Source organism: Aphelocoma coerulescens, chromosome 28, assembly GCF_041296385.1.
Source record: "Aphelocoma coerulescens isolate FSJ_1873_10779 chromosome 28, UR_Acoe_1.0, whole genome shotgun sequence".
Taxonomy (NCBI): Eukaryota; Metazoa; Chordata; class Aves; order Passeriformes; family Corvidae; genus Aphelocoma; species Aphelocoma coerulescens.
The window spans coordinates 6044803-6072615 of NC_091041.1; the positions used below are offsets into that span (position 1 = coordinate 6044803).

Sequence of the window (27813 nt, forward strand, 5' to 3'; positions counted from 1 at the left end):
CCCGGGGCCTCCCGGCAGCCGCTGCGGATAAATTCAGCCACCCCCCCCACCCCCTCACACCCCTCTGCGGGGTCCCTCCCCACGCGCGTCGCCGCAGCCGCGGGGCCGGGGGCGATCTCCCCCCGCCCTCCCCGTGGGGACCCCCCCACGGTGACACCGGGGTGGCCCCGGGAGTGGCCGTCACCCCCCCCCCCCCCGCCCCCCCAAAGCCCTCGGTGTCACCTCCCCGGGGGTGCTGGCGGTGGGGAGGGGGCGCGGGGTGACCCCCGGGTTTGGGGAGTGCCGCACACGCGCGGGGGGGGGGGCTGGGGGGCGCGGGCACACGCGTGTGCAAGGACGGGGGGTGAGTGTGAACAGTGGGGTTGGGGTGGAGTTAGGGGGGAGCAGGGATGGAGTCGGCGGGGAACAAAGCACGGGGGGGGCGAGGTGGGGTGTGAGAGGGGCGTGAATGGGGGGGGTGAGTTTGGGGGGTGAGTTTGGGGTGTGAATTTGGGGTGTGCAAGGGATGGTGTGAACGGGGGGGTGAATTTGGGGTGCGCAAGGGGTGTGAACAGGGGGTGTGAGTTTGGGGTGAGCATGGTTGGTTGTGCACGGGGGGTGTGGATTGGGGTGTGAATTTGGGGTGTGAATTTGAGGGGTGAATTTGGGGTGCGCAAAGGGTGTGAACAGGGGGTGTGAGTTTGGGTGGTGAATTTGGGGGGTGAACGGGGGGGTGAATTTGGGGTGTGCAAGGTTGGTTGTGCACGGGGGGTGTGGATCGGGGTGTGAATTTGGGGGGTGCAATGGGTGTGAACAGGGGGTCCAGGGGTGTGAACAGGGGGTGTGAATTTGGGGGGTGAATTTGGGGTGTGCAAGGCCGGCTGTGCACAGGGGCGTGCAAGGGGCGCTGTGCGGGGCGGGTGTGACACACGCGTGTCCCTGTCCCCCTGTCCGTGTGTCCGTGTCCGTGTGTCCGTGTCCCCCTGGCCGTGTCCCCGTCCCTGTCCCTCTGTCCGTGTCCCCCTGTCCGTGTGTCCCCGTCCATGTCCGTGTGTCCGTGTCCGTGTGTCCGTGTCCCCCTGGCCGCGTGTCCCTGTCCTTGTCCCCCAGTCCGTGTCCCCCTGTCCGTCTGTCCCCGTCCATGTCCGTGTGTCCGTGTGTCCCTGTCCCGTTCCATCCCCGCAATCGCCGCCCCGGTGCCGCGGGGGGGTCGCAGGCGGTGCCCGGAGGGGGCGGGGGTGGTGAGGGGGGGGCGGGGGCGGGACCGGGGCCAGGGGGCGACGGGGGGGGCCCAGGATGCCCAGTGAGGGGGGAGGGGGATTCCCGGTGAGGGGGGAGGACGAGGGGGAGGGAAAAGCCGGTGGGGGGGGGGGGGGCAGAATTCCCGGTGCGGGGGCAGCGGGGGATTCCCGGTTTGGGGTTGCCCGGTGAGAACGGGGGGGGATGCCCGATATGGGGGGAGGGAGGGGATGCCCGGTTTGGGGGGCGATGCCCGGTTTGGGGGTCCGTGCCCGGTTTGGGGGGGCGATGCCCGGTTTGGGGGGGGCGATGCCCGGTTTGGGGGGAGATGCCCGGTTTGGGGGGCGATGCCCGGTTTGGGGGGGGCGGTGCCCGGTTTGGGGGGGCGGTGCCCGGTTTGGGGGGCGATGCCCGGTTTGGGGGGGGCGATGCCCGGTTTGGGGGGCGATGCCCGGTTTGGGGGGCGGTGCCCGGTTTGGGGGGCGGTGCCCGGTTTGGGGGGGCGATGCCCGGTTTGGGGCGCGGTGCCCGGTTTGGGGGGCGATGCCCAGTTCGGGGGGGCGATGCCCGGTTTGGGGGGCGATGCCCGGTTTGGGGGGGGCGGTGCCCGGTTTGGGGGGCGATGCCCGGTTTGGGGGGCGATGCCCGGTGCCAGCCCCACACGGCTGCGCGGGCGGATCCCGGGGCTGCGTGACCGCCGCCCCCGCGTGTCCCCCTCCTTCAGCCGGTTGCCATGGCAATGCCCCCCGGTTGCCATGGCAATGCCCCCCGGTTGCCATAGCAATGCCCCCCCCCGTTGCCATGGCAATGCCCCCCCCGTTGCCATGGCAATGTCCCGTTCCCCCCCCCCCCCAAATGATGGGAAAAGGGGGGAGGGGCGGGGAATCCCCTCCCTTCGGGAACCGCTTTGCTGAGGGGGAGGGGGACACCGGGACGCCCCCCACCCTACAGAGTGGGGGGGTTCCCCCAAATCCCACGGGAATTTAATCCCGACCCCCCTGGCACGGAGGGGTTCCCCCAAATCCCACGGGAATTTAATCCCGACCCCCCCTGGCACGGAGGGGTTCCCCCAAATCCCACGGGAATTTAATCCCGACGCCCCCTGGCACAGAGGGGTTCCCCCAAATCCCGTGGGAATTCAATCCCGACCCCCCCCCGGCACAGAGGGGTTCCCCCAAATCCCGTGGGAATTTAATCCCGATGCCCCCCCTCGCACAGAGGGGTTCCCCCAAATCCCCCCTTTCCTCAAAGCAGGGGGACCCCATCGATCTTTTAGGGTCCCCTAAATCCCCCCCGGCTCCCCTGAGGCTGAATGGGGGGGGGGTCCTGACAGCCACAGCCCCATCCCCCCCCCCAGTGAGGGAATACCGGGAATGGGACGGGGATGGGATGGGATGGGAACGGGGATGGGAATGGGATGGGATGGGATGGGATGGGATGGGATGGGATGGGATGGGATGGGATGGGATGGGATGGGAATGGGATGGGAACGGGGAGAGAACAAGAATGGGATGGGAATGGGAATGGGGAGGGAACGGGAATGGGATGGGAATGGGATGGGAATGGGGATGAAGGGGAATGGGATGGGAATGGGAACGGGAATGGGAATGAATGGGATGGGATGGGAACGGGGATGGGAACGGGGATGAAGGGGAGGGGTCTGGGAATGGGATGGGAACAGGGATGAAGGGGAATGGGATGGGAATGGGGAGAGAACAGGAATGGGATGGGAATGGGATGGGAATGGGATGGGAACAGGAATGGGATGGGAATGGGATGGGAACGGGGATGGGAACGGGGATGGGAACGGGGATGGGAACGGGGATGAAGGGGAGGGGCCTGGGGGGGCTCTGCCACACAAAGAGCCCCGAGGGGGGGTGGGGGAGGACAGGGAGGAGACACCCCAGGGATGGGGGAAGGAGGAGGGAATTCCTGGGATGGGGATGGGAGGGGGGACACCCCCCCACCCCTCCTGTGGGTTCCTCACTCCAGGAGCAGCGGGAATGGGGAATTCCCCCTCCCCAGGAACAACCTGGGGGGGGTCCCAAAGGGAGAGAACCCCCCCCCAAATCCATGTAGGAACCCCAGCCCCAATTCCAGCGGGATTTTCCACATTTTCAGGGATAAAAGTGAGCAAAGCAAAGCAAGAATCCTCCTGGAAACCCCAAATGATTCCTTCCCGGATTTATGAGGATTTTGGGATGGTTTTTAGGTTTTTAATCGGATTCAAACACACCAAACTCTCACCGAAAAAAAAAAGGGGGGGCGGGGGGTGATTCCTCCCTGGCTGGATTTGGGAATTCTGGGATGGGGGACCATGGACCAGCCCCAAAACCAGGGAGTGGGATTGGAGGAATCCCACAGGGATTTGGAGGGGGGAGTTTTGGGAAGTCCAGTGGCACCCCCAGAACGATTCCCTGGGAAGGAATTTCATTCCCAAAGGATGGGAAAAGAGAGGGGAAAGGGCAGGATTGGCATTCCCGAGGATTCTGGTATTCCCAAGGATTCTGGTATTCCCAAGGATTTCAGCATTCCCGAGGGAGCTCAGGAATTCCCTGGGAAATGCCAGAATTCCCTGGGAAAGGCTGGAAGGAATTCCCTGGAAAAGGCTGGAATTCCCTGGAAAAGGCTGGAATTCCCTGGGAATTCCCTGGAAAATGCCAGAAGGAATCCCCTGGAAACGCTGGAATTCCCTGGGAATTCCCTGGAAAATGCCAGAAGGAATCCCCTGGGAAATGCTGGAATTCCCTGGGAAACGCCGGAATCCCCTGGGAATTCCCTGGGAAACTCCGGAATTCCCTAGAAAACGCTCAGGGATCTCACCCCGCATTCCCACGGGAACGCAGCTCAGGGAGCGTCACCTCCCCTTCCCAAGGCTCCCATCCCGAGCCTGGGATCAGGGAAAGGGGGAAAAAAGGGAATGGGAAAAGCAGGAATTTCCCTTCTCCAGGTGGATTTGGGGCTCCAGCATTCCAGGGAACACCGGGAATATCACCTGGAGCTGCCTGGCACCGCTGGGCCCCCCTCAGGAAAAGCGGGAATCCGGCCGGGCCGTGCCTTTTCCCACTCCTTCCAGAGGGATTTTCCCTCTTCCCAACATCTTTGGGAAGGCTGGAACGACGATCCCGGTCTGGAATCTCTTCAAAAGCAGCACTCTGGGAGAATTCCAAGCAGGGAAGGACAGGAGAACGCCGGGAATTTCAGGAAGGAGAAGCCGCCATCAGTCCGACCCCCACCACCGCGGCGCCGCCGACGTCCGGCAATCCACGGAGAGAAAGCGAAACCCCGGCAGAGCTCCGGGCGTTTCCCGGGAGAATCCCAAGGGGGAGAGCGGCAGCCGCAGTCCCGTCAGTGGCTGTTGTAGGGTTTGTGCCGCTGGTTCAGGGGGTTTTCCGGGGATTTCATCCACTCCTTCCTGAGGAGCTGCCGCAGCTGCGACAGCCGCATGTTGGGGTTCTGCTGCTTCAGGCGCGGCAGCTGCAGCTCCTCGAAGGCGGCGAAGGCGGCGCGGAGCCGGCGCTCCGGGTGCCGCTCCGAGGGAGCCGCCACGCTGCCGGAGAGAGGGGATGGCTGAGGGGGGAAGGGGGTGGGAGAGGGGTGGGGTGGTCCCGAAGGGAATGGGAGAGGATGGGCTGATCCCAAAGGGAATGGGAGAGGGGATACCCTGATCCCAAAGGGAATGGGCTGATCCCAAAGGGAATGGGAGAGGGGTGGGGTGGTCCCGAAGGGAATGGGAGAGGGGATACCCTGATCCCAAAGGGAATGGGAGAGGGGATGGGCTGATCCCAAAGGGAATGGCATCAATGCCAAAGGGAATGGCACCAGGGATGGGCTGATCCCAAAGGGAATGGGCTGGTCCCAAAGGGAATGGCACCAGGGATAGCCTGATCCCAAAGGGAATGGCACCAATCCCAAAGGGAATGGGCTGATCCCAAAGGGAATGGGCTGATCCCAAAGGGAATGGGCTGGTGGTCCCAAAGGGAATGGCACCAGGGATGGGCTGGTGGTAAAGGGGATGGGCTGATCCCAAAGGGAATGGCACCAATCCCAAAGGGAATGGGAGACGGGTGGGGTGGTCCCAAAGGGAATGGGTTGATCCCAAAGGGAATGGCCCCAATCCCAACGGGAATGGCACCAGGGATACCCTGATCCCAAAGGGAATGGGCTGGTCCCAAAGGGAATGGGCTGATCCCAAAGGGAATGGCACCAGGGATAGCCTGATCCCAAAGGGAATGGCACCAATCCCAAAGGGAATGGCACCAGGGATAGCCTGAACCCAAAAGGAATGGGCTGATCCCAAAGGGAATGGGAGAGGGGGTGGGGTGGTCCCAAAGGGAATGGGCTGATCCCAAAGGGGATGGGCTGATCCCAAAGGGAATGGGCTGATCCCAAAGGGAATGGCCCCAATCCCAAAGGGAAGAGGAGAGGGGATGGGCTGATCCCAAAGGGATGGGCTGATCCCAAAGGGAACGGCACCAGGATCAGCCCCAATCCCACAGGAATCACCCCAAGGATTTCAGGGATACCCCAATCCCACAGGCATCACCCCAAAGCAATCCTCCCCCCACCGCTCTCCAACCCCTCCTCCCGAAATCCCGGGCGGGAATTCCCTGGAAAACGCTGGAATTCCCTGAGAATTCCCTGGAAACTGCCAGAATTCTCAGGGAATTCCCTAGGAAAAGCTGGAATTCCCTGGGAATTCCCTGGGAAAAGCCAGAATTCCCTGGAAACGCTGGAATTCCCTGGGAACACCAGAATTCCCTGGGAAACGCAGGAATTCCCTGGAAACTGCCGGAATTCCCTGGGAATTTCCTGGAAAATGCCAGAAGGAATTCCCTGGGAATTTCCTGGAAAATGCCAGAAGGAATTCCCTGGAAAAACTGGAACTCCCTGGGAATTCCCTGGGAAATGCCAGGAGGAATTCCCTGGGAAAAGCCGGAATTCTCTGGGAATTCCCTGGGAAACACCGGAAGGAATTCCCTGGAAAAGCTGGAACTCCCTGGGAATTCCCTGGGAAATGCCAGGAGGAATTCCCTGGGAAAAGGCCAGAATTCCCTGGGAATTCCCTGGGAACACCAGAATTCCCTGGAAAAGCCGGAAAGAATTCCCTGGAAAAGCCAGAAGGAATTCTCAGGGAATTCCCTGGAAAAGCCAGAATTCCCTGGGAATTCCCTGGGAACACCAGAATTCCCTGGAAAAGCCAGAAAGAATTCCCTGGAAAAGCCAGAAGGAATTCCCTGGGAATTTCCTGGAAAAGCCGGAATTCCCTGGAAAACGCCGGAATTCCTTGGGAAACGCCAGAATTCCCTGGGAATTCCCTGGAAACTGCCAGAATTCCCTGGGAATTCCCTGGGAAAAGCCGGCATTCCCTGGAAAACGCCGGAATTCCTTGGGAAACGCCAGAATTCCCTGGGAATTCCCTGGGAAAGCCGGAATTCCAGGAATCCCGGAGCAGGCCTCACCTGAGGGCAGCGATGGCCTCCTCCACGCTCCGCGCCTCCAGCGCGCCCTCGTCCGGCGGCCGCCGGTTCCGGTTCTCCTCCAGCGGCAGCTCCAGGTGCGATCGCTCCTTCTCCTTCTGCCCTGCCGGGAACAGCGGCACGGCCTCACTGCCCGGCCGGGAACGACCGGGGGGGCCGGGAACGATCGGGGGGGCTGGGAAACTCGGGGATCCCTGGAAAACTCGGGGTTCCCTTGGGGGTCCTTGGAAAACTGAGGGGGCCCTGGGAAAACTCGGGGGTTCCTGGAAAACTCGGGGGTCCTGGAAAACTCGGGGTCCCTGGAAAACTCGGGGTCCCTGGAAAACTTGGGGTTCCCTTGGGGGTCCCTGGAAAACTCGGGGTTCCCTGGAAAACTCGGGGGTCCTGGAAAACTCGGGGGGCCCTGGGAAAACTCGGGGGCCCTGGAAAACTTGGGGTTCCCTTGGGGGTCCCTGGAAAACTCGGGGTTCCCTGGAAAACTCGGGGGTTCCTGGAAAACTCGGGGGGCCCTGGGAAAACTCGGGGGGGGCTGGGAAAACTCGGGGGGGCCTGGAAACTCGGGGGGCCTGGGAAAATCGGGGGGGACTGGGAAAATCGGGGGGGGCTGGGAAAAATCGGGGGGGCTGGGAAACTCGGGGGTCCCTGGAAAAACCGGGGGTCCCTTGGGGGGTCCCTGGAAAACTTGGGGGTGCCTGGAGAACTCGGGGTTCCCTTGGAAACTCGGGGATCCCTTGGAAAACTCGGGGGTCCTGGAAAACTCGGGGGTCCTGGAAAACTCGGGGGGCCCTGGGAAAACTCGGGATCCCTGGAAAACTTGGGGTTCCCTTGGGGGTCCTTGGAAAACTGAGGGGGCCCTGGGAAAACTCGGGGGTTCCTGGGAAACTCGGGGGGTCCTTGGAAAACTCGGGGGGCCCTGGGAAAACTCGGGGGGGGCTGGGAAAAATCGGGGGGGCTGGGAAAAATCGGGGGGGCTGGGAAAAATCGGGGATCCCTGGAAAACTCGGGGGTCCCTTGGGGGTCCTTGGAAAACTGAGGGGGCCCTGGGAAAACTCGGGGGTTCCTGGAAAACTCGGGGTTCCCCTTGGAAAACTCGGGGGTCCCTTGGAAAACTCGGGGGTCCTGGAAAACTCGGGGGGCCCTGGGAAAACTCGGGGGGCCCTGGGAAAACTCGGGGGTTCCTGGAAAACTCGGGGGGTCCTTGGAAAACTCGGGGGGCCCTGGGAAAACTCGGGGGGGGCTGGGAAAACTCGGGGGGGCCTGGAAACTCGGGGGGCCTGGGAAAATCGGGGGGGGCTGGGAAAATCGGCGGGGGCTGGGAAAATCGGGGGGGCCTGGAAAAATCGGGGGTCCCTTGGGGGGTCCCTGGAAAACTCGGGGGTGCCTGGAGAACTCGGGGTTCCCTTGGAAACTCGGGGATCCCTTGGAAAACTCGGGGGTCCCTTGGAAAACTCGGAGGTCCTGGAAAACTCGGGGGGCCCTGGGAAAACTCGGGGGGGGCTGGGAAAATCGGGGGGGCCTGGGAAAATCGGGGATCCCTGGAAAACTCGGGGTTCCCTTGGGGGTCCTTGGAAAACTGAGGGGGCCCTGGGAAAACTCGGGGGTTCCTGGAAAACTCGGGGTTCCCCTTGGAAAACTCGGGGGTCCCTTGGAAAACTCGGGGGTCCTGGAAAACTCGGGGGGCCCTGGGAAAACTCGGGGTCCCTGGAAAACTTGGGGTTCCCTTGGGGGTCCCTGGAAAACTCGGGGGTTCCTGGAAAACTCGGGGGTTCCTGGGAAACTCGGGGGGTCCTTGGAAAACTCGGGGTCCCTGGAAAACTTGGGGTTCCCTTGGGGGTCCCTGGAAAACTCGGGGGTTCCTGGAAAACTCGGGGGTTCCTGGGAAACTCGGGGGTTCCTGGAAAACTCGGGGGTTCCTGGGAAACTTGGGGGGTCCTTGGAAAACTCGGGGGGTCCTTGGAAAACTTGGGGGGGGCTGGGAAAACTCGGGGGGCCTGGGAAAATTGGGGGGGGCTGGGAAAATTGGGGGGGGCTGGGAAAATCGGGGGGGCTGGGAAACTCGGGGGGGGCTGGGAAAAATCGGGGGGTCCTGGGAAACTCGGGGGTCCCTTGGGGGGTCCCTGGAAAACTCGGGGGTGCCTGGAGAACTCGGGGTTCCCTTGGAAACTCGGGGATCCCTTGGAAAACTCGGGGGTCCCTTGGAAAACTCGGGGGTCCTGGAAAACTCGGGGGGCCCTGGGAAAACTCGAGGGCCCTGGAAAACTTGGGGTTCCCTTGGGGGTCCCTGGAAAACTCGGGGTTCCCTGGAAAACTCGGGGGTTCCTGGGAAACTCGGGGGGTCCTTGGAAAACTCGGGGGGCCCTGGGAAAACTCGGGGGGGCCTGGAAACTCGGGGGGCCTGGGAAAAATCGGGGGAGACTGGGAAAATCGGCGGGGGCTGGGAAAATCGGGGGGGCTGGGAAAATCGGGGGTCCCTGGAAAACTTGGGGGTCCCTTGGGGGTCCCTTGGAAAACTCGGGGTTCCCTGGAAAACTTGGGGGGCCCTGGAAAAATCGGGGGGGCGCTGGAAAAATCGGGGGGGCCTGGAAAACTCGGGGGTTCCTTGGAAAATCCCGTTTTTTCCGTGAAAAAACTCCATTTTTCCTCAAAAAAACCCTCAGTTTTCCCGCTTAAAATCCCCATTTTCCCTCTAAAAACGTCAATTTTCCCTTGGAAAATTCCATTTTTCCTCAAAAAACCTCGTTTTTTTCCTCTAAAAAGTTCAATTTTTCCTCAAAAAACCTCCATTTTTTCCACTAAAAAACTCCATTTTTCCCTCTAAAAAACTCCATGTTTTCCTCAAAAAAACTCTATTTTTACCTCAAAAAAACTCCATTTTTCCTCTAAAAAATTCAATTTTTCCTCGAAAAAACTCCATGTTTTCCTCAAAAAAACTCATTTTTTTCCACTAAAAAACTCAATTTTTTGCTCTAAAAACCTCCATGTTTTCCTCAAAAAATCTCCATTTTTCCTCTAAAAAACTCCATTTTTTTCTCTAAAAAAGCTCAGATTTTCCTCTGGAAAACTCAGCTTTTCCTTGGAAAACTCCATTTTCCCTCTGGAAAGCCCCGTTTTTCCCCAAAAAACCCCTCAGGTTTCCCTTGGAAAATTCAGGATATGGATGGGAATTTGGGATTGGGATGGGAATTTGGGATTGAGAAAGGGAAATTTAGGAAAAAGGAAGGGGAATTTGGGATTGGGGATGGGAAATGTGGGATTGGGATGGGAAATTGGGATAAAGGGAGGGGAATTTGGGATTGGGGATGGGAAATGTGGGATAAAGGAAAGGGAATTTGGGATAGGGGAGGGGAAATGTGGGATTGTGGAAGGGGAATTTGGGATTGGGGAAGGGGAATTTGGGATAGGAGAGGAGAAATGTGGGATAAGGAATGGGAAATTTGGATTGGGGAAGGGGAATTTGGGATTGGGGAAAAGGAATTTGGGATAGGAGAGGGGAAATGTGGGATAAGGAATGGGAATTTGGGATCGGGGAAGGGGAATTTGGGATAGGGGAAGGGGAAATATGGGATAAGGAATAGGAAATTGGGATTGGGGAAGGGGAATTTGGGATTGAGGAAGGGGAATTCGGTATAGGGGAGGGGAAAAGTGGGATAGGGGAAGGGGAATTTGGGATTGGGGAAGGGGAACTTGGGATTGAGGAAAGGGAATTTGGGATTGGGGAAAGGGAAATGTGGGATAGGGATGGGAATTTGGGATTGGGGTGGCAATCTGGGATTGGGGATGGGAAATTTGGGATTGGGGAAGGGGAAATGTGGGATAGGGATGGGAATTTGGGATAGGGGATGGGAAATTTGGGATTGGGGAAGGGAAATTTGGGATTGGGGAAGGGGAAATAGGGATGGGAATTTGGGATAGGGACGGGAATTTGGGATTGGGGAGGCAATCTGGGATTGGGGATGGGAAGTTTGGGACAGATCAAAACACGACCACAACAAACCCAGAAGCCCAAGAACAAAACCCCACAGCCAAAGCCGGCCAAGATCCTTCGCACCCAACCCCAGCCCGACCCCACAGCCCTGGGAACAGGGAAGGGGCTGAATTTCCCTGGGATAACCCCAAAGAACAACAACTCCGACCCAAATCCCAGCGGGAACGCCGCGGTCGCCGGCAGCTCCCACTTCCAGCCCCGTTTTCCCGGAAAAGCGCCGACTCGGGGCGCATTCCCGAGGAATTCCCAAACCTCCATCGCTGCTCTCCCGGTGCTGCTGCTCCTTGCGGATGCTCTCCTCGATCTGAGCCCGGGTGATTTTCCCAGGATTTCCCTGCTTGGGAGTTTTCCCTTTGAGTTTGGAATCCTCCTCCTCCAGGAGCCGCTGCAGCTCCTTCTTGCGCTCCAGCTGCTCCAGGCGCCGCTTCTCCCGCTCCTCCTGGGAAAGGGGATAAGGAAGCGCTCGATTCCCAAATTCCAGAGGGATCCCAGCGGTGCTGGAGGCGGGGGAAGGAAGGGGGGAGGTCAGGGTTGGGATTTTTGGGGGGATTTTGGGGTTTTGTTGCCAGAGGTGAATGGGGTTTGTGGGGTGTTGTCCTGGTGGGAGGGGGGTTCTGTGGGGGGGGGTTTGGGGTGCTCGGGGAGAAGGGGATGAGATGGGATTGGGCTGGGGGGATGGGAATGAGGGGGGATGGGGAATTCCTGAGGGATGGAGGGAGGGATGGAGGGAGGGATGGAGGGATGGATGGATGGATGGATGGAGGGATGGAGGGATGGATGGATGGATGGATGGATGGATGGATGGAGGGATGGAGGGATGGATGGATGGATGGATGGATGGATGGATGGATGGAGGGAGGGAGGGATGGATGGATGGATGGATGGATGGATGGATGGACGGATGGATGGAGGGAGGGAGGGATGGATGGATGGATGGATGGAGGGATGGATGGAGGGATGGATGGATGGATGGATGGATGGATGGAGGGATGGATGGAGGGATGGATGGATGGATGGACGGATGGATGGAGGGAGGGAGGGATGGATGGATGGATGGATGGATGGATGGATGGACGGATGGATGGAGGGAGGGAGGGATGGATGGATGGATGGATGGATGGATGGATGGATGGATGGATGGATGGAGGGAGGGATGGATGGAGGGATGGATGGATGGATGGATGGATGGAGGGATGGATGGAGGGATGGATGGATGGATGGATGGATGGATGGAGGGAGGGAGGGATGGATGGAGGGAGGGATGGATGGAGGGATGGATGGATGGATGGAGGGAGGGAGGGATGGATGGATGGATGGATGGAGGGATGGATGGAGGGATGGATGGATGGATAGATGGATGGATGGATGGATGGAGGGATGGATGGATGGATGGATGGATGGATGGATGGAGGGAGGGATGGATGGATGGATGGATGGAGGGATGGATGGAGGGATGGATGGATGGATGGATGGATGGATGGATGGATGGATGGAGGGATGGATGGATGGATGGACGGATGGATGGAGGGATGGATGGATGGATGGATGGATGGATGGAGGGAGGGAGGGATGGATGGATGGATGGATGGATGGATGGAGGGATGGATGGATGGATGGATGGATGGATGGATGGATGGATGGAGGGATGGATGGATGGATGGATGGATGGATGGAGGGATGGATGGATGGATGGATGGACGGATGGATGGAGGGAGGGAGGGATGGATGGATGGATGGATGGAGGGATGGATGGAGGGATGGATGGATGGATGGATGGATGGATGGATGGAGGGATGGATGGATGGATGGATGGATGGATGGAGGGATGGATGGAGGGATGGATGGATGGATGGAGGGATGGAGGGATGGATGGAGGGATGGATGGATGGATGGAGGGAGGGATGGATGGAGGGAGGGATGGATGGAGGGAGGGATGGATGGAGGGATGGATGGAGGGATGGATGGAGGGATGGATGGATGGAGGGATGGATGGATGGATGGATGGATGGATGGATGGATGGATGGATGGATGGATGGATGGAGGGATGGATGGATGGATGGATGGATGGATGGATGGATGGATGGAGGGATGGATGGAGGGAGGGATGGATCCATGGACGTTCCTCCTCTGATTCCCAGGGTTCTTCCTCTCCCTCATTCCCAGCGTTTTTCCTCCTCCCATTCCCAGATTTTCCTCCTCCTCATTCCCAGGGCTGTTTCTCCTCTCCTTCCCAGAGATTTTCCTCCTCCCATTCCCAGTTTTCCTCCTCTCCTCATTCCCAGGGCTGCTCCTCCTCTCCCTGGAAAAGCTGGAGAGGCTCTGGAAAGGCTGGAAAACCCCAGGAAAGGCTGGAAAACCCCAGGAAAGGCTGGAAAAGCCCAGGAAAGACTCCCTCAGGACCTCCAACAACATTTCCTGGGATTGGGGAATGCTGAGTGGGTTTCCTGGGAATGCTGAGTGGATTTCCCGGGAATGCTGAGTGGATTTCCTGGGATTTGAGAATGCTGAGTGGATTTTTTGGGATTACTGAGTAGATTTCCTGAGAATGCTGAGTGGATTTCCCAGGATTTGGGGAATGCTGAGTGGATTTCCTGGGAATGCTGAGTGGATTTCCTGGGATTGCTGAGTGGATTTCCTGGGAATGCTGAGTGGATTTCCCAGGATTTGGGAATGCTGAGTGGATTTCCTGGGAATGCTGAGTGGATTTTCTGGGAATACTGAGTGGATTTCCCAGGACTGGGGAATGCTGAGTGGATTTCCTGGGAATACTGAGTGGATTTCCTGGGATTGCTGAGTGGATTTCCTAGGAATGCTGAGTGGATTTTTTGGGAATGCTGAGTGGATTTCCCAGGATTTGGGAATGCTGAGTGGATTTCCTGGGATTGGGGAATGCTGAGTGGATTTTCTGGGAATGCTGAGTGGATTTCCCGGGACTGGGGAACGCTGAGTGGATTTCCTGGGAATGCTGAGTGGATTTTTTGGGAATGCTGAGTGGATTTCCCAGGATTTGGGCCTGCTGACCTTCCTCTGCTCCTTCCTCAGGACGTGTTTATCCTCATCCTTCCAGAGGGCATCCTCCAGCTCCTGCTGCCTGCGGGCGTCGGCCGCTGCCTTGGCCTCGGCTCTGCGGGCTCGGGCCGCAGCCGACTTGGTGTTTTCCCCCTGGAATTTCTTGGGCATCCCTCAAGATGCTGTGGGAAAGAAGGGAAAAGAGAGCAACAGTCGGGGGTTGGGATGGGCTTTGGTAGGGATGGAGATGTTGGGAATGAGGTTTGGGGTCATCCAGGTCATCCACGGCACGCCCAGGAGCTGGGGTGGGGGTTCCGAACGTTCCTGGGTAATTCCAACCCCTGAGCAACTTTTCCAGGAGGAAATTCCCACCTGGAACAGCTTGGGGCCGTTCCCTCCTGTCCTGGTGTCCCCTGGGATCCCCCACCCCGGCTGTGCCCTCCTGGCAGGGACTGGTGGAGATTGGGAATGTCCCCCCTGATCCCGCTTTGCTCCAGGCTGAGCCCCTTCCCAGCCCCCTCAGGAATTCTCCAGCCCTTTCCCAGCTCCCTCAGGAATTCTCCAGCCTTTCCCAACTGGGAATTCTCCACTTCCTTCCCAACTGGGAATTCTCCAGCCTTTCCCAGCTCCATTCCCTTCCCCAGACACTCTCCAGCCCCTCCCGATGATCCATAAAGATTTTGGGGAATTGTGGGGGGGAAGGAAGCTCCCCAAACCTGAGCCCTGTGGAGGATGAAAAACTTGGGACCATCCCCCCCTCCCTCCCCCCATTTATCCCAACCTCAGACCGGGATAAATTTTCCATATTTCACCAGTTCCCAGATCCTGGCTCATCCCAAAGGAACGTGCTCAGTCCATCCCAAAATTCCAGCAGGGGACACGCCCCCCACCCCAAGGAAAAGGCAAAAAAAAACCCTGAAGCAGGAAAAAAAGGGATTCAGGTGCCTTTACCCACAGGGATGTGACAGGACCGCTTTTAATTTGGATAAACAGCCACAAAAATGGGCTGGAGTCGTTATCCAGGCTGGGAAAAGTCAAATCCAGGGAGATCTGAGCTTTCAAATCAAGCAAACGCCGCGAAAATCGCGGCGCTGGGGCTTCAATCTTTGATTTTCGTGACGGATCGTTGCTTAGCAAATCAAACAGGGCAGGGCAGGGCTGCTCCACTGCCGAGGTTTTCACAGCCTGGGATGGATTCAATCCTTTCTCCTGCCTGGAACATCCTCTGAGCATCCCGAAAATCCCTTTTCCCGCCCTCTGAGCCTTCCTAAAATCCCTTTTCCCGCCCCCTGACCCTTCCCAAGGAGCGCGAGCCGGGCTGGGCCCCACCTGAGGGGAGGGGGGGGGGGGTGCAACAAGGGACACCCAGGCCCGGCCCAGCCCTCCCCGCCCCGTCACCCCCCGGCCTCCCCCGCTGCCTCCGCTCCCGTCCTTTCCCCTCGTTCCCCGCCCGGGCCCGTCCCGGTCCCTCAGCCCCGAACCGGCCCCGAACCGGCCCCGAACCGGCCCCGAACCGGCCCCGAACCGGCCCCGCTCCTACCCGGGCCCCGCCGCCCCGCCCGTCGCGCGCCTTGCGCGTCATCACCGCGCGCCGTCGCCTCAGCATGGCGGGAGAGGACCGGGAAGGCGCCGCCGCCATGTTGGTTGAGGGCAAGGCCGTGCTGCCTCCGTGAGGGAGCGGCGGTGGAGGGAGCGGAGGGAGCGGAGGGAGCGGAGGGAGCGGACGGGCGGAGATCCCCGCTCACGGCAGCGCTGGCGGCGCGCTGGAAAAAAATCCGCGGGGGAACCCACGGGGCGGCTCTGCCCGGTTCCAAGATGGCGTCACACCTGAGGGAGGGGGGGTGGGCGGGGCTTAAGAGGGCGGGGTCGTTGCCGCCTGGGTGGGCGGAGTCTAACAGGGTGGGGCCGTTTGTCAGCGGCGGGAGGCACCATTGGGGTGCCCATCACAGGGTGGGGCCCATTGGCACCTGGAACGTTGGTCAGGTCTTTGTTCTTGTCGCCGAGGTGGGCGGGGCTTCAAAGGGTGGGGTCCGTTGTCATCCGAGTGGGTGGGGCTTAAAAGGGTGTGGCCATTGCCACCGGAGTGGGTGGGGCTTATCAGGGTGTGGCCATTGTTATTGGAGTGGGTGGGGCTTAAAAGGGTGGGGTCCTTTGTCCCTGGAGTGGGCGGGGCTTAAAAGGGTGGGGTCATTGTCACCGGAATGGGTGGGGCTTAAAAGGGTGGGGTCTGTCGTTACTGGAGTGGGTGGGGCTTATCAGGGTGGGGTCCATTGTCCCCAGACTGGGTGGGGCTTAAAAGGGTGTGGCCATTGTCGCTGGAGTGGGTGGGGCTTAAAAGGGTGTGGTCGTTGTTACTGGAGTGGGCGGGGCTTAAAAGGGTGGGGCCATTGTCATCTGACTGGGCGGGGCTTATCAGGGTGTGGCCATTTTCACCGGAGTGGGCGGGGCTTATCAGGGTGGGGTCGTTGTCAACGGAGTGGGTGGGGCTTAAAAAGGTGTGGCCATTGTTATCGGAGTGGGTGGGGCTTAAAAGGGTGGGGTCCTTTGTCCCCAGAGTGGGTGGGGCTTAAAAGGGTGTGGCTACTGTCCCCAGACTGGGCGTGGCCTCCCAGGGCAGGCCTTGACTCCCAGCCCCCCTCCCCACTTGCCCATGGCCCCCTCCCCATTCGGGCCGTGTCACCCGAGGGGCAGTGGCCGTGTCCCCTCCCCGTGTCCCCAAGGCCAGGCTCCGGCCAGGGTCAGCAGCTCCTTTATTGGGGTCAGGGCGCTGTCCCCACCCCGCTGTCCCCTACACGTCGCTCTCGGCCACGGTGCCACCCTTGGCAGGGTCACCCGGGGGTGTCCCCTCCGTGCCCAGCAGCTCCTGGGACGCTCCGGCCTTGTCCGGGGGCTCGTCCCGGGGGGTCCGGTCCCCTCTGGGGCCAGCGGAGGGCCTGGCCCTGACGATGTCCCACCACAGCACGCCCTGGGGCCGGCGCTTCTGCCGGGCTGGGCCTGCCGGGAAGCCACAGGGTGACAGGGGGACGGGGGGACAGGGGGCACGGGGACAGGGGGACAGGGGGACAGAGACAGGGGGATGGGGGGACAGGGGGCACGGGGACAAGGGGACAGGGAGGGAGGACAGGGGGACAGAGACAGGGGGACAGGGAGGGGGGACAGGGTGACAGGGACAGGGGGAGAGGGGGACAGGGGCGACAGGGGCGACAGGGAGGGGTGACAGGGACAGGGACAGGGGGACAGGAGGACGGGGGGACAGGGGGATGGGGGACAGGGAGGGGGGGACAGGGTGACAGGGACAGGGGGATGGGGGGACAGGGGGACAGGGACAAGGGGACAGGGTGACAGGGGGACAGGGGGACAGGGGGATAGGGGGACAGGGACAGGGGGATAGGGACGGGGGGACAGGGTGACAGGGATAGGGGGGACAAGGGGACAGGGACAAGGGGACAGGGTGACAGGGAGGGGTGACAGCATGACAGGGTGATGTGACAGGGAGGGGTGACAGGGAGGGGTGACAGGGGGACAAGGGGGACAGGGGGACAGGGAGAGGTAACAGGGTCAGGGGTTCAGGGAGGGGGGACGGGGTGACAGGGAGGGGTGAGAGGGGACAGGGTGCCAGGGACAGGGTGCCAGGGACAGGGTGCCAGGGAGGGGTGACAGGGTAACAGGGAGGGGTGACAGGGTGACAGGGACAGGGTGACAGGGTCAGGGTAACAGGGAGGGGTGACAGGGAGACACTGAGGAGTGCCAGGGTGCCAGGGTCAGGGTGCCAGGGTGACAGGGAGGGGTGCCAGGGTGACAGGGACAGGGTCACAGGGTGACGGGGTGACACCGAGGAGTGCCAGGGTGCCAGGGTCAGGGTGACAGGGTGACAGGGAGGGGTGCCAGGGACAGGGTGACATCGAGGGGTGCCAGGGTGCCAGGGACAGGGTCACAGGGTGACGGGGTGACACTGAGGAGTGCCAGGGTGCCAGGGCCAGCCCCCCCCCCCCCTCACCTGGCAGGAGGCTGAGCAGGGCCCCTGTCCCCACGGTGCCGAGGGTCCCCAGGGCGCCGTAGTACAGGTAGGACACGGCGTAGAGGTCACCCAGGATGGCCGGGCTGCGGGGGACGGGGTGTGACATCACAGGGAACGGGTGTGACGTCACAGGGAACGGGGACATGGGGTGTGACGTCACAGGGAATGGGGATATGGGGTGTGACGTCACAGGCAACGGGTGTGACGTCACAGGGAATGGGGACATGGGGTGTGACGTCACAGGCAACGGGTGTGATGTCACAGGGAACGGGGACATGGGGTGTGACATCACATGGAACAGGGACATGGGGTGTGACGTTACAAGGACCGGGTGTGACGTCACAGTGAACGGGGACATGGGGTGTGACGTCACAGGGAGTGGAGAACGGGGTGTCACGTCACAGGGAACGGGGACAGGGATGTGACGTCACAGCTGACAGGTACAGGGATGTGACGTCACAGCTGACAGGTACAGGGGTGTGATGTCACAGCTGAAAGGGGCATGGCTGTGATGTCACAGGGAAGGGGCACAGTGGTGTGACGTCACCACAAGCAGGGACAGGGCTGTGACATCATAAGGGACAAGGGAAGCAGTGTGACGTCATAAGGACCCAGGGACAGCACTGTGACATCACAGGGAACAGGGACAGGGCTGTGACATCACAGGGAACAGGGACATTGGTGTGACATCACAGGGAATGGGGACAGCGCTGTGACGTCACAGGGAACAGGACAGTGCTATGACATCACAGGGAACAGGGACAGCGCTGTGACGTCACAGGGACAGCGCTGTGACGTCACAGGGAACAGGACAGTGCTATGACATCACAGGGCACAGGACAGCGCTGTGACGTCACAGGGAACAGGGACAGGGCTGTGACGTCACAGGGACAGCGCTGTGACGTCACAGCTGTCAGGGACAGCGCTATGACATCACAGGACACATCACCCTCCCCGGAGCCGCCCCCCAGCCGCGCTCACCGGGGGCTCTCCGGGGTGCCCGCGGTGCCGTTGTTGGTGCCCGCGGTGCCCGCGGTGCCGATGTCGGTGCCCACGGTGCCGTCGGTGCCCACGGTGCCGTTGCGGGGCGGGCACAGCGCCCCCGAGGTGGGCAGCACCCCCATGGCGGCCGCGCCGGGCGGGTACAGGGTGGCCCCCACGGCCACCCACAGGGCCAGCGCCAGCCCCACGGCCAGGCCGCCCAGCACCCCCTGCCGTGGGGACGGGGAGGGCTCGGCACTGAGCGGGGGCGTGGGGGCTGTGGAGAGCTCCCAGCCCAAAATCCCCCCAGCCCAAAATCCCAAAATCCCCCATCCCAAAATCCCCCCACTCCAAAATCCCCCAGCCCAAAATCCCAAAATTCCCCATCCTCAAATTCCCCCCATCCCCCAAAATCCCCCATCCCAAAGTCCCCCTCCCCAAAATTCTCTTTCCCCGAGTCCACCCATTCCCAAAACCCCCTCCCCAAGCTCCCCCCACTCACGGCCGCGCTGCAGCGGGGCAGAACCCCAAAACCCCCAAACCCCCAAACCCCAAACCCCCAAACCCCGCTCACGGCCATGCCACAGCGGGGCAGAACCCCAAAACCCCAAAACCCCAAATCCCCATGACCCCAAACCCCACTCCCAGCCGTGCTGCAGCGGGGCAGAACCCCAAAACCCCGTGACCCCAAATCCCCAACCCCCCACTCCCAGCAGTGCTGCAGAACAGCAGGACCCCAAAACCCCAAATCCCCGTGACCCCAAACCCCAGAACCCCAGACCCCAAAACCCCAAACCCGAAAACCCCAAACCCCAAAACCCCGTGACCCCAAACCCCAAAACCCCAAACCCGAAAACCCCAAACCCCAAAACCCTGTGACCCCAAACCCCAAAACCCCAAACCCCAAACCCCAAACCCCAAACCGCACTCACGGCGGCGCCGCAGCGGGGCAGGACCCCAAAACCCCAAACCCCAAACCCCAAACCCGTGACCCCACTCACGGCGGTGCCGCAGCGGGGCAGGAACATCCCAAGCACGAAGGCGCCCAGCAGGGGCCCGCTGATCACCCCCATCACCGTGAAGGAGCCCTGGGGGGGCACAGCTCTGCTGGGGGGGCTGGGGGGTTTTTGGGTTTTTTTGGGGTTTTTGGGGCTTTTGGGGTTTTTGGGGTCTGAGGGGTCTTTGGGGGTCTTTGGGGTTTTTGGGGCTCCTTACGGTTTTTGGGGTCTTTGGGGTCTTTGGGGTCTTTGGGGTTTTTGGGGCTCTTTGGGGTTTTTGGGTTCTTTGGGGTCTTTGGGGTTTTGGGGCTCTTTGGGGTCTTTGGGGTTTTTGGGGTTTTTGGGGTCTTTGGGGTCTGAGGAGGCCCCAGGGGGTGCCTGGCACAGCCCCAAATCCCCGTCCTTGAGGGCTCTCCGGGTGCCAGCAGAGCGTGGCCGTGTCCCTGCTTGGATGGGCACTGAGAGCCCAGGGGGGTGGATTTGGGTTTTTTTATGGGGTAGAAGGTGAGAGAGGGGATTTGGGGTCTGAGGGGGCCTTAGGGGGTCCCTGGCACAGCCCCAAATCCCCATCCCCGAGGGCTCTCCAGGTGCCAGCAGAGCGTGGCCGTGTCCCCGCTCGGATGGGCACTGACACCATGGGGGGGGATTTGGGGTTTTTTATGGGGCAGAAGCTGAGGGAGGGGATTTGGGGTCGCGGGGGGGTCTCACCTGCAGGACGCCCCCCCCCAGCAGCGAGGACAGAGCGGCCACGGTGATGCACGAGGTGCCGAAGGTGAGAGCTGCGGGAATGTGGGAACGGCTCGGGGTGGGATTGGATGGGGTGGCACAGCCTGGCACACCCCAGTTTGGGATAACACATCCCAGCCGGGGCTGCCACATGCCAGGTTGGGCTGCCCCATCCCAGCTGAGGGTGCCCCATCCCAGCCGGGGGTGCCACATCCCAAGTTGGGGTGCCCCATGCCAGCCGAGGGTGCCCCATGCTGGGTTGGGGTGCCCCATCCCTGTCTGGGGTGCCCCATGCCAGCTGGGGCTTCCACATCCCAGGTTGGGGTGCCCCATGCCGGGTTGGGGTACCATATCCCAGATTGGGGTGCCATATCCCAGATTGGGGTGCCACATCCCAGATTGGGGTGCCATATCCCAGCAAAGGGTGCCCCATCCCAGCCGGGACTGCCACATCCCAGTCTGGGGTGCCCCACCCCAGGTTGGCATGCTATATCCCAGGTTGGGGTGCCCCATACCAGGTTGGGGTGCCACACCCGAGGTTGGGGTGCCACACCCCAGCTGAGGGTGCCATATCCCAGGTTGGGGTGCCATATCCCGGGTTGGGGTGCCATATCCCAGTCTGGGGTGCCCCATCCCAGGTTGGGGTGCCATATCCCAGGTTGGAGTGCCCCATCCCAGCTGAGGGTGCCCCACCCCAAGCCGCGGGTGCCCCATCCCAGCTGAGGGTGCCACATCCCAGTCTGGGCTACCCCATCCCAGGTTGGGGTGCCACACCCCAAGCCACGGGTGCCCCATCCCAGTCTGGGCTACACCATCCCAGGTTGGGGCACCGTATCCCAAGTTGGGGTGCCCCACCCCAGCCGCGGGTGCCCCATGCCAAGTTGGGGTGCCCCATGCCAGGTTGGGGTGCCCCATGCCAGGTTGGGGTGCCGCATGCCAGCCGCGGGTGCCCCATGCCAGGTTGGGGTGCCCCATGCCAGGTTGGGGTGCCCCATGCCAGCCGCGGGCGGCACTCACAGAGCCCTTTGCCGATCAGCGCCAGCCTCCTCGGGGACAGCGCCGGCAGCCGCGGCCGCACGAAATCCTCCACGGTGACGGCGGCCATGGCGTTGATGGACGTGGACGCCGTGCTGGGCACCGGGAGAGCCCGGTCAGCCCCGCGGGGGCACCGCGGGTGGCACCCCCTGCGCGGGGTCCCTGCGCCGGGCACCCCCTCCTCACCTCAGGGTCCCGCTGTAGGCGCAGGCCAGGAACAGCCCCGGCACCCCCGGGGTGCTCTCGAAGATGTCCAGGACCAAATAGGGCATGTACTGTGGGGGGAAGGGGGGTCAAGGGGGACCCCAAAACCTTCTGGGACCCCAAAACCTTCTGGGATCCCTTTATCCCCCAGCCTGCGCTGCCTCAGGGGGTGCTGGAAGGGGATGGGACCCCAAAATCCCCCCTGGGACAGCCTCAACCTCCCACCCCACGGCCTCAGAGGGGGCAGGATCGCAGGGGACCCCAAAACCTTCTGAGATCGCCCCAAAGTCTCATCCTGCTGCCTCAGGGGGTGCTGGAGGGATCAGGATCTTGGGGGGACCCCAAAACCCTCTGAGATCCCCCCGAAGTCCCAGCCTGCTGCCTCAGGGGTTGCTGGAGGGATCAGGATCCCAGGGCACCCCAAAACCCCCCCTGTGACCCCTTTCCCCCCCATCCCACTGCCTCAGGGGTTGCTGGAGGGATCAGGACCCCAGGGCACCCCAAAACCCCCCCTGTGACCCCTTTCCCCCCCATCCCACTGCCTCAGGGGGTGCTGGAGGACTCCAAAATCCCCTCTGACCCTGCTGCCTTGGGGGGTTCTGGAGGGATCAGGATCTTGGGGGGACCCCAAAACCCTCTGGGACCCCAAAACCCTCCCATCCTGTTACCTCAGGGGGTGCTGGAGGGGGCCGGTACCATGGGGACCCCAAAACCCCCCCTGTGACCCCTTTCCCCCCCATCCCACTGCTTTTGGGAGGTGCTGGAGGGATCAGGAACCTCCGGGACCCCAAAACTCTCTGGGACCCCCTTCAGCCTCCCACGCTGCTGCCCCAGGGGTCCTGGAAGGGGCAGAACCCTGTGGGACCCCCAAAACCCCCTCTGACCCCATTGCGTTGGGGGTCCTGGAAGGGGGAAGATCCCCGAGGGACCCCAACCCCCGACGGGGTCCTGGAAGGGGGAAGGGCCCGGTGAGACCCCAACGTCCTGGAAGGGGGAAGATCCCTGAGGGACCCCAACCCAGCGGGTCCTGGAAGGGGGAAGGGCCCTGTGAGACCCCAGCCCCCAGAGGGGTCCTGGAAGGGGGAAGGACCCTGTGAAACCCCAACCCCCGGAGGGGTCCTGGAAGGGAGAAAGACTCTGCGAAACCCCAACATCCTGGAATGAGGAAGGACCCTGTGACACCCCGACCTCGGGGGAGGTCCTGGAAGGGGGAAGGGGGGCTCGGGGGTCCCGTACCTGGTCGGGGGCGGCGATGGCCCCGGCCAGGAGGGGGTCGCAGTCCCGGTAGAGCGCGAACATGACGAGGCCGCAGGAGACCGCGCTGCTCACGATGCAGAACAGCCCCACTTGATTGACCAGCAGCGCCCTGCGGGCACCGGGGCTCAGCGGGGCCCTGCCAGGGTCTGCGCAGGGCAAAGGAAGGGCTGGCAGGTCCTGGCAGGGGGGTAGGGGTCATTGGGGGGGGGTCGGGGTTCAGTCCGTGCTGGGGCTCTGCAGGGTCCGTGTGGGGATTTCGGGTGAATTCATGGTCCAGAAAGGGGTGCGGGGTCCTTGAAGGGTCTGCGCAGGGCAAAGGAAGGGGTGGCAGGTCCTGGCAGGGGGGTAGGGGTCGTAAAGGGTCCGTACAGGGGTGCTGGGTCCGTGCAGGGGCTGTATAAGGGCAATGCAGGTCCTTGTAGGGGTGCAGGGGCAAGGCAGGGGTGCAGGGTCCTTGCAGGGCCTGTGCAGGGGGTTCAGGTCAATTCAGGGTCCGTGAAGGGGTGCAGGGTCCTTGCAGGGGTGCGGGGACCTCGTAGGGTCCTTGCAGGGGCAATACGAGGGCGCTGGGTCCTTGCAGGGTCTGTTCAGGGGCCGTGCGGGGCTTTCAGGTGATTTCAGTGTCCATAAAGGACCGCAGGGTCCTCCCAGGGGTGCTGGGTTCATTGCAAGGTCCTTGCAGGGCTATCAGGTCAATTCAGGGTCCAGAAAAACCTGCACGCTCTACGCAGGGTCCTTGCAGGGTGCCAGGTCCTTGCAGGGTGCCAGGTCCTTACAGGGTGCAGGAGCCATACAGCGACCCACGCAGGGAACAAAGCAGCACTCAACGCATCCCCTCACCCCCCCGTGAACCCACAGAGCGGGATCCGGACAATTCCCGGGATCCAGGCGATCCCTGGGATCCGGAGCAGCCCCGGACTCACATCTTGGCCTCCCTCTCGCTCCTGCAGGCCACGTAGCGCTGCACCTGCGCCTGGTTCACGCCGTACATGGAGAGCCACACCACGGTCCCGCCCAGCAGCAACGTCCAGGCCGTGTAGCGGCTCCGCGGGTCCGGGTTGAAGCTGGGCACGGAGCCCCGGTGCCAGGGGAAGGGGTCAGAGGGGGTGGGAGTGACCCCCAGAATCCAGGAAAGGGAGGGAGAGGGGATGGGAGTGACCCCAGAACCCAAAGCAGGGGGAGAGGGACTGGGAGTGACCCCCAGAGCCCAGGAAAGGGAGGAGAGGGGCTGGGAGTGACCCCAGAACCCAAAGCAGGGGGAGAGGGGCTGGGAGTGACCCCCAGAATCCAGGAAAGGGAGGAGAGGGGATGGGAGTGACCCCCAGAGCCCAGGAAAGGGAGGAGAGGGGATGGGAGTGACCCCAGAACCCAGGAAAGGGGGGGAGAGGGGCTGGAAGTGACCCCAGAACGCAGGAAAGGGAGGAGAGGGGCTGGGAGTGACCCCAGAACCCAAAGCAGGGGGAGAGGGGCTGGGAGTGACCCCCAGAATCCAGGAAAGGGAGGAGAGGGGATGGGAGTGACCCCCAGAGCCCAGGAAAGGGAGGAGAGGGGATGGGAGTGACCCCAGAACCCAGGAAAGGGGGGGAGAGGGGCTGGGAGTGACCCCAGAATCCAGGACGGGGAGGAGAGGGGCTGGGAGTGACCCCAGAATCCAGGACAGGGAGGAGAGGGGCTGGGAGTGACCCCAGAACCCAAAGCAGGGGGAGAGGGGCTGGGAGTGACCCCCAGAATCCAGGAAAGGGGGGGTGAGGGGCTGGGAGTGACCCCAGAACCCAGGAAAGGGGGGGAGAGGGGCTGGGACTGACCCCCAGAATCCAGGACGGGGAGGAGAGGGGCTGGGAGTGACCCCAGAACGCAGGACAGGGGGGAGAGGGGCTGGGAGTGCCCCCTCAACAGGGGGGGAGAGGGATCCACACGCTGTGGGTTTGGGGCAGAAAAGACCCCCAAAACTCCGGGGCAGGGAGTGAGAGGGGCTGGGATTGACCCCCAGCACCCCGGGGACAGGGGGAGCGGGGTCCGCACCCCGAGGGCTTTGGGGGGGACACAGTGACCCCCAGCACCCCCGGATAGAGGGAGCGGGGTCCGCACCCCGCGGGCTTTGGGGGGACACAGTGACCCCCCCAGCACCCCGGGGCAGGGGGAGCGGGGTCCGCACCCCGAGGGCTTTGGGGGGGACACAGTGACCCCCCCAGCACCCCGGGGCAGGGGGAGCGGGGTCCGCACCCCGCGGGCTTTGGGGGGGACTCACTCGGCGAAGTTGATCCTGGAGCCATTGGCGGCGATGCTCAGCACCTCGGCGGGACCCCCCACCAGCTGCACCCCGCGGATGGCGATGGCGACAAAGCCCGCGAGCATCACAAACACCTGGAACACGTCGGTCCAGATGACAGCCTTCATCCCACCCTGCGCCACAGCGAGCCGGGGCTGAGCTCCGGGAACACCCCCGGGACATCCCGGGGACACCCCCAGGACACCCCCGGGACACCCCCGGGACACCCCCGGGACACCCCGGGACACCCCCAGGACACCCCGGGACACCCCCGGGACACCTCAGGGACACCCCCGGGACACCCCCAGGACACCCCGGGACACCCCCAGGACATCCCCGGGACACCCCCGGGACACCCCAGGACACCCCAGGACACCCCCGGGACACCCCCGGGGACACCCCCGGGACACCCCCAGGACACCCCAGGACACCCCCAGGACACCCCCAGGACACCCCCGGGACACCCCGGGGACACCCCCGGGACACCCCCGGGACACCCCCGGGACACCCCCAGGACACCCCCGGGACACCCCCGGGACACCCCCGGGACACCCCCGGGACACCCCGGCGACACCCCCGGGACACCCCGGCGACACCCCCGGGACACCCCCGGGACACCCCCAGGACACCCCCGGGACACCCCCAGGACACCCCGGGAGACCCCGGCGACACCCCCAGGACACCCCCGGGACACCCCCAGGACACCCCCGGGGACACCCCGGGGACACCCCCAGGACACCCCAGGACACCCCCAGGACATCCCCGGGACACCCCCGGGACACCCCCGGGACACCCCAGGACACCCCAGGACACCCCCAGGACACCCCCGGGGACACCCCCGGGACACCCCCAGGACACCCCAGGACACCCCCAAGACACCCCCAGGACACCCCCAGGACACCCCCAGGACACCCCCGGGACACCCCGGGGACACCCCCGGGACACCCCCAGGACACCCCAGGACACCCCCAGGACACCCCCAGGACACCCCCGGGACACCCCCGGGACACCTCAGGGACACCCCCGGGACACCCCCGGGACACCCCCGGGACACCCCGGGACACCCCCGGGACACCTCAGGGACACCCCCGGGACACTCCCCGGCTCTCCCTCACTCACTATGGTGGTGTAAAAGGTGCAGATGATCCCCGTGGACAGCAGGGACGCCCAAATGTCCAGGCCGGTCACTGGAGAGGAAGGGGAGGTGCTGAAGGGGGGGAAATGTCACCTGGAGAGGGGGGACAGGGACGAGGAGCAGCCCCCTCGAGCCACCACACCTTGGTTTAGGATCAGGGCGGGCGCGTAGATGACGATCCCGGTGTAGAGCATCTGTGGGAAGAGGGGTGACAGCAGGTGACCCCGCGGGGATAACGCTGCCCAAAAAGCTCGGCTGGGCAAACACGGAGGTTTTCACTCCAAACAGCGCTCCCGCCGCGCTCCGCTCGCTCGGAGCCAGGCAAAACACGAGCACGGGAACGAGGACGCTTGCCAAGGGCTCAGGGCAGCGCCGCTGCGCTCCCCGCCGGCTCCCCGCGCTGTCCCCGGGCCCGGCCACACGCACCGTGGCCACCACAACGCACCGTGGCCACCACGTACTGCACGGTCCCGCACAGCCGCACGCTCCTGCTGAAGCGCCGCTCCAGGTACTGCGACAAAGGACAAGGAGAACGTCGGGGGCCACCCCGGCACCGCCACGTCCCCTGCCATGTCCCCTGCCATGTCCCCTGCCATGTCCCCTGCCACGTCCTCCCCCGCCGCGCCCCGCGCCCACCTCGTAGGTGCTGGTGAGCCCCAGGCGGTAGAAGACGGGCAGGAAGAGCTGCGCCGTGAGCACGGTGTTGATGAGCTGCGCCAGGCACATCCAGAGGAATTTGGTTCCGTAGCGGAACGCCTCGGCCGGCACTCCCAGCACCTGGATGGCCGACATGAAGCTGGCGGACAGCGAGAGCCCCACGGGCAGCGCCGACATCCGTCTGCCCCCCGTGAAAAAATCCTCCGAGGTTTTCTGGCCGCCCTTGGCCAGGCCGTGGAAGAGCCCGATGCCCGTGGAGATGAGCAGCATCAGCCCGAAGACGCCGTAATCCCACAGGCTGAAGGTGAGGTCCCGCACGTCCCGGAGTCCCTCCGGAGCTGCCATGGTCACTTCAGGGTGGGGACAAGCCCAAACTGGGCACCTGAGGGAGGACGGGGGTGCGGGGACTTCAGGCGAGGTTAGGCCGGGGCTCGGCGGCAGCGACGCATCCGAGGGGACGCTGGAGGGAGAGAGAACTCCTTGGAATGGGCGCTCCAAGGGGAAAGCAGCGAGCGCGGAGCGGGGAGCAGGGTTTTTGTGCCCCACCCTGTGCCCTTCCCCGGCAGGAGCTGTGCCAAGGGGTGAAAAAGGGCAGAGTCCGACGAGGAACAGACAGATTTTGGCCGGGGAATTGCCCCAGGAACAGCCAGAATTTGACACGGGAATTTCCCCGATCCCTCTCGGTTTGGAGCCCCCGGTCCAGCTGCTCCGGCCACCGGCTCCAGGGAAGCGCCAGCACCCAAAGGACACGGCCGGAAGGGAGCGACCCCTCCCCAAACCGCCACAAACAAGGAGGGGCAGAGCCTTCGGTGGAGCCAAATTTATCTCCAGCCGAGAGCA

General features: G+C 62.8%; 2 protein-coding genes across 4 annotated transcripts; both read right to left on the bottom strand.

The window, feature by feature from the left end:
• Positions 1-3420: 3420 nt before the first annotated feature.
• On the bottom strand, positions 3421-15264 carry CCDC124 (coiled-coil domain containing 124). Of its 3 annotated transcripts, none has more exons than XM_068997200.1 (5): positions 15234-15264; positions 13706-13875; positions 10936-11122; positions 6681-6801; positions 3421-4768 (listed from the first exon to the last, which is right to left on the bottom strand). In XM_068997200.1, exons 2-5 carry the CDS (start codon positions 13862-13864, stop codon positions 4567-4569), a joined length of 669 nt encoding a protein of 222 aa, XP_068853301.1. In that variant the 5' UTR covers positions 13865-13875; positions 15234-15264; the 3' UTR covers positions 3421-4566. The 3 variants fall into 3 exon arrangements, with proteins under 3 accessions (XP_068853301.1, XP_068853303.1, XP_068853302.1); XM_068997202.1 differs by lacking the exon at positions 15234-15264 and adding an exon at positions 14645-14951; XM_068997201.1 differs by lacking the exon at positions 15234-15264 and adding an exon at positions 14506-14622.
• A 1182-nt stretch (positions 15265-16446) lies between these two features.
• Positions 16447-27318, bottom strand: SLC5A5 (solute carrier family 5 member 5). Its single transcript, XM_068996817.1, has 14 exons — positions 26953-27318; positions 26762-26827; positions 26459-26510; positions 26301-26368; positions 25161-25315; positions 23836-23976; positions 22892-23021; positions 21638-21726; positions 21434-21546; positions 20399-20469; positions 19694-19780; positions 18693-18922; positions 17691-17794; positions 16447-16687 (listed from the first exon to the last, which is right to left on the bottom strand). Exons 1-14 carry the CDS (start codon positions 27316-27318, stop codon positions 16482-16484), a joined length of 1878 nt encoding a protein of 625 aa, XP_068852918.1. The 3' UTR covers positions 16447-16481.
• Positions 27319-27813: the final 495 nt, after the last annotated feature.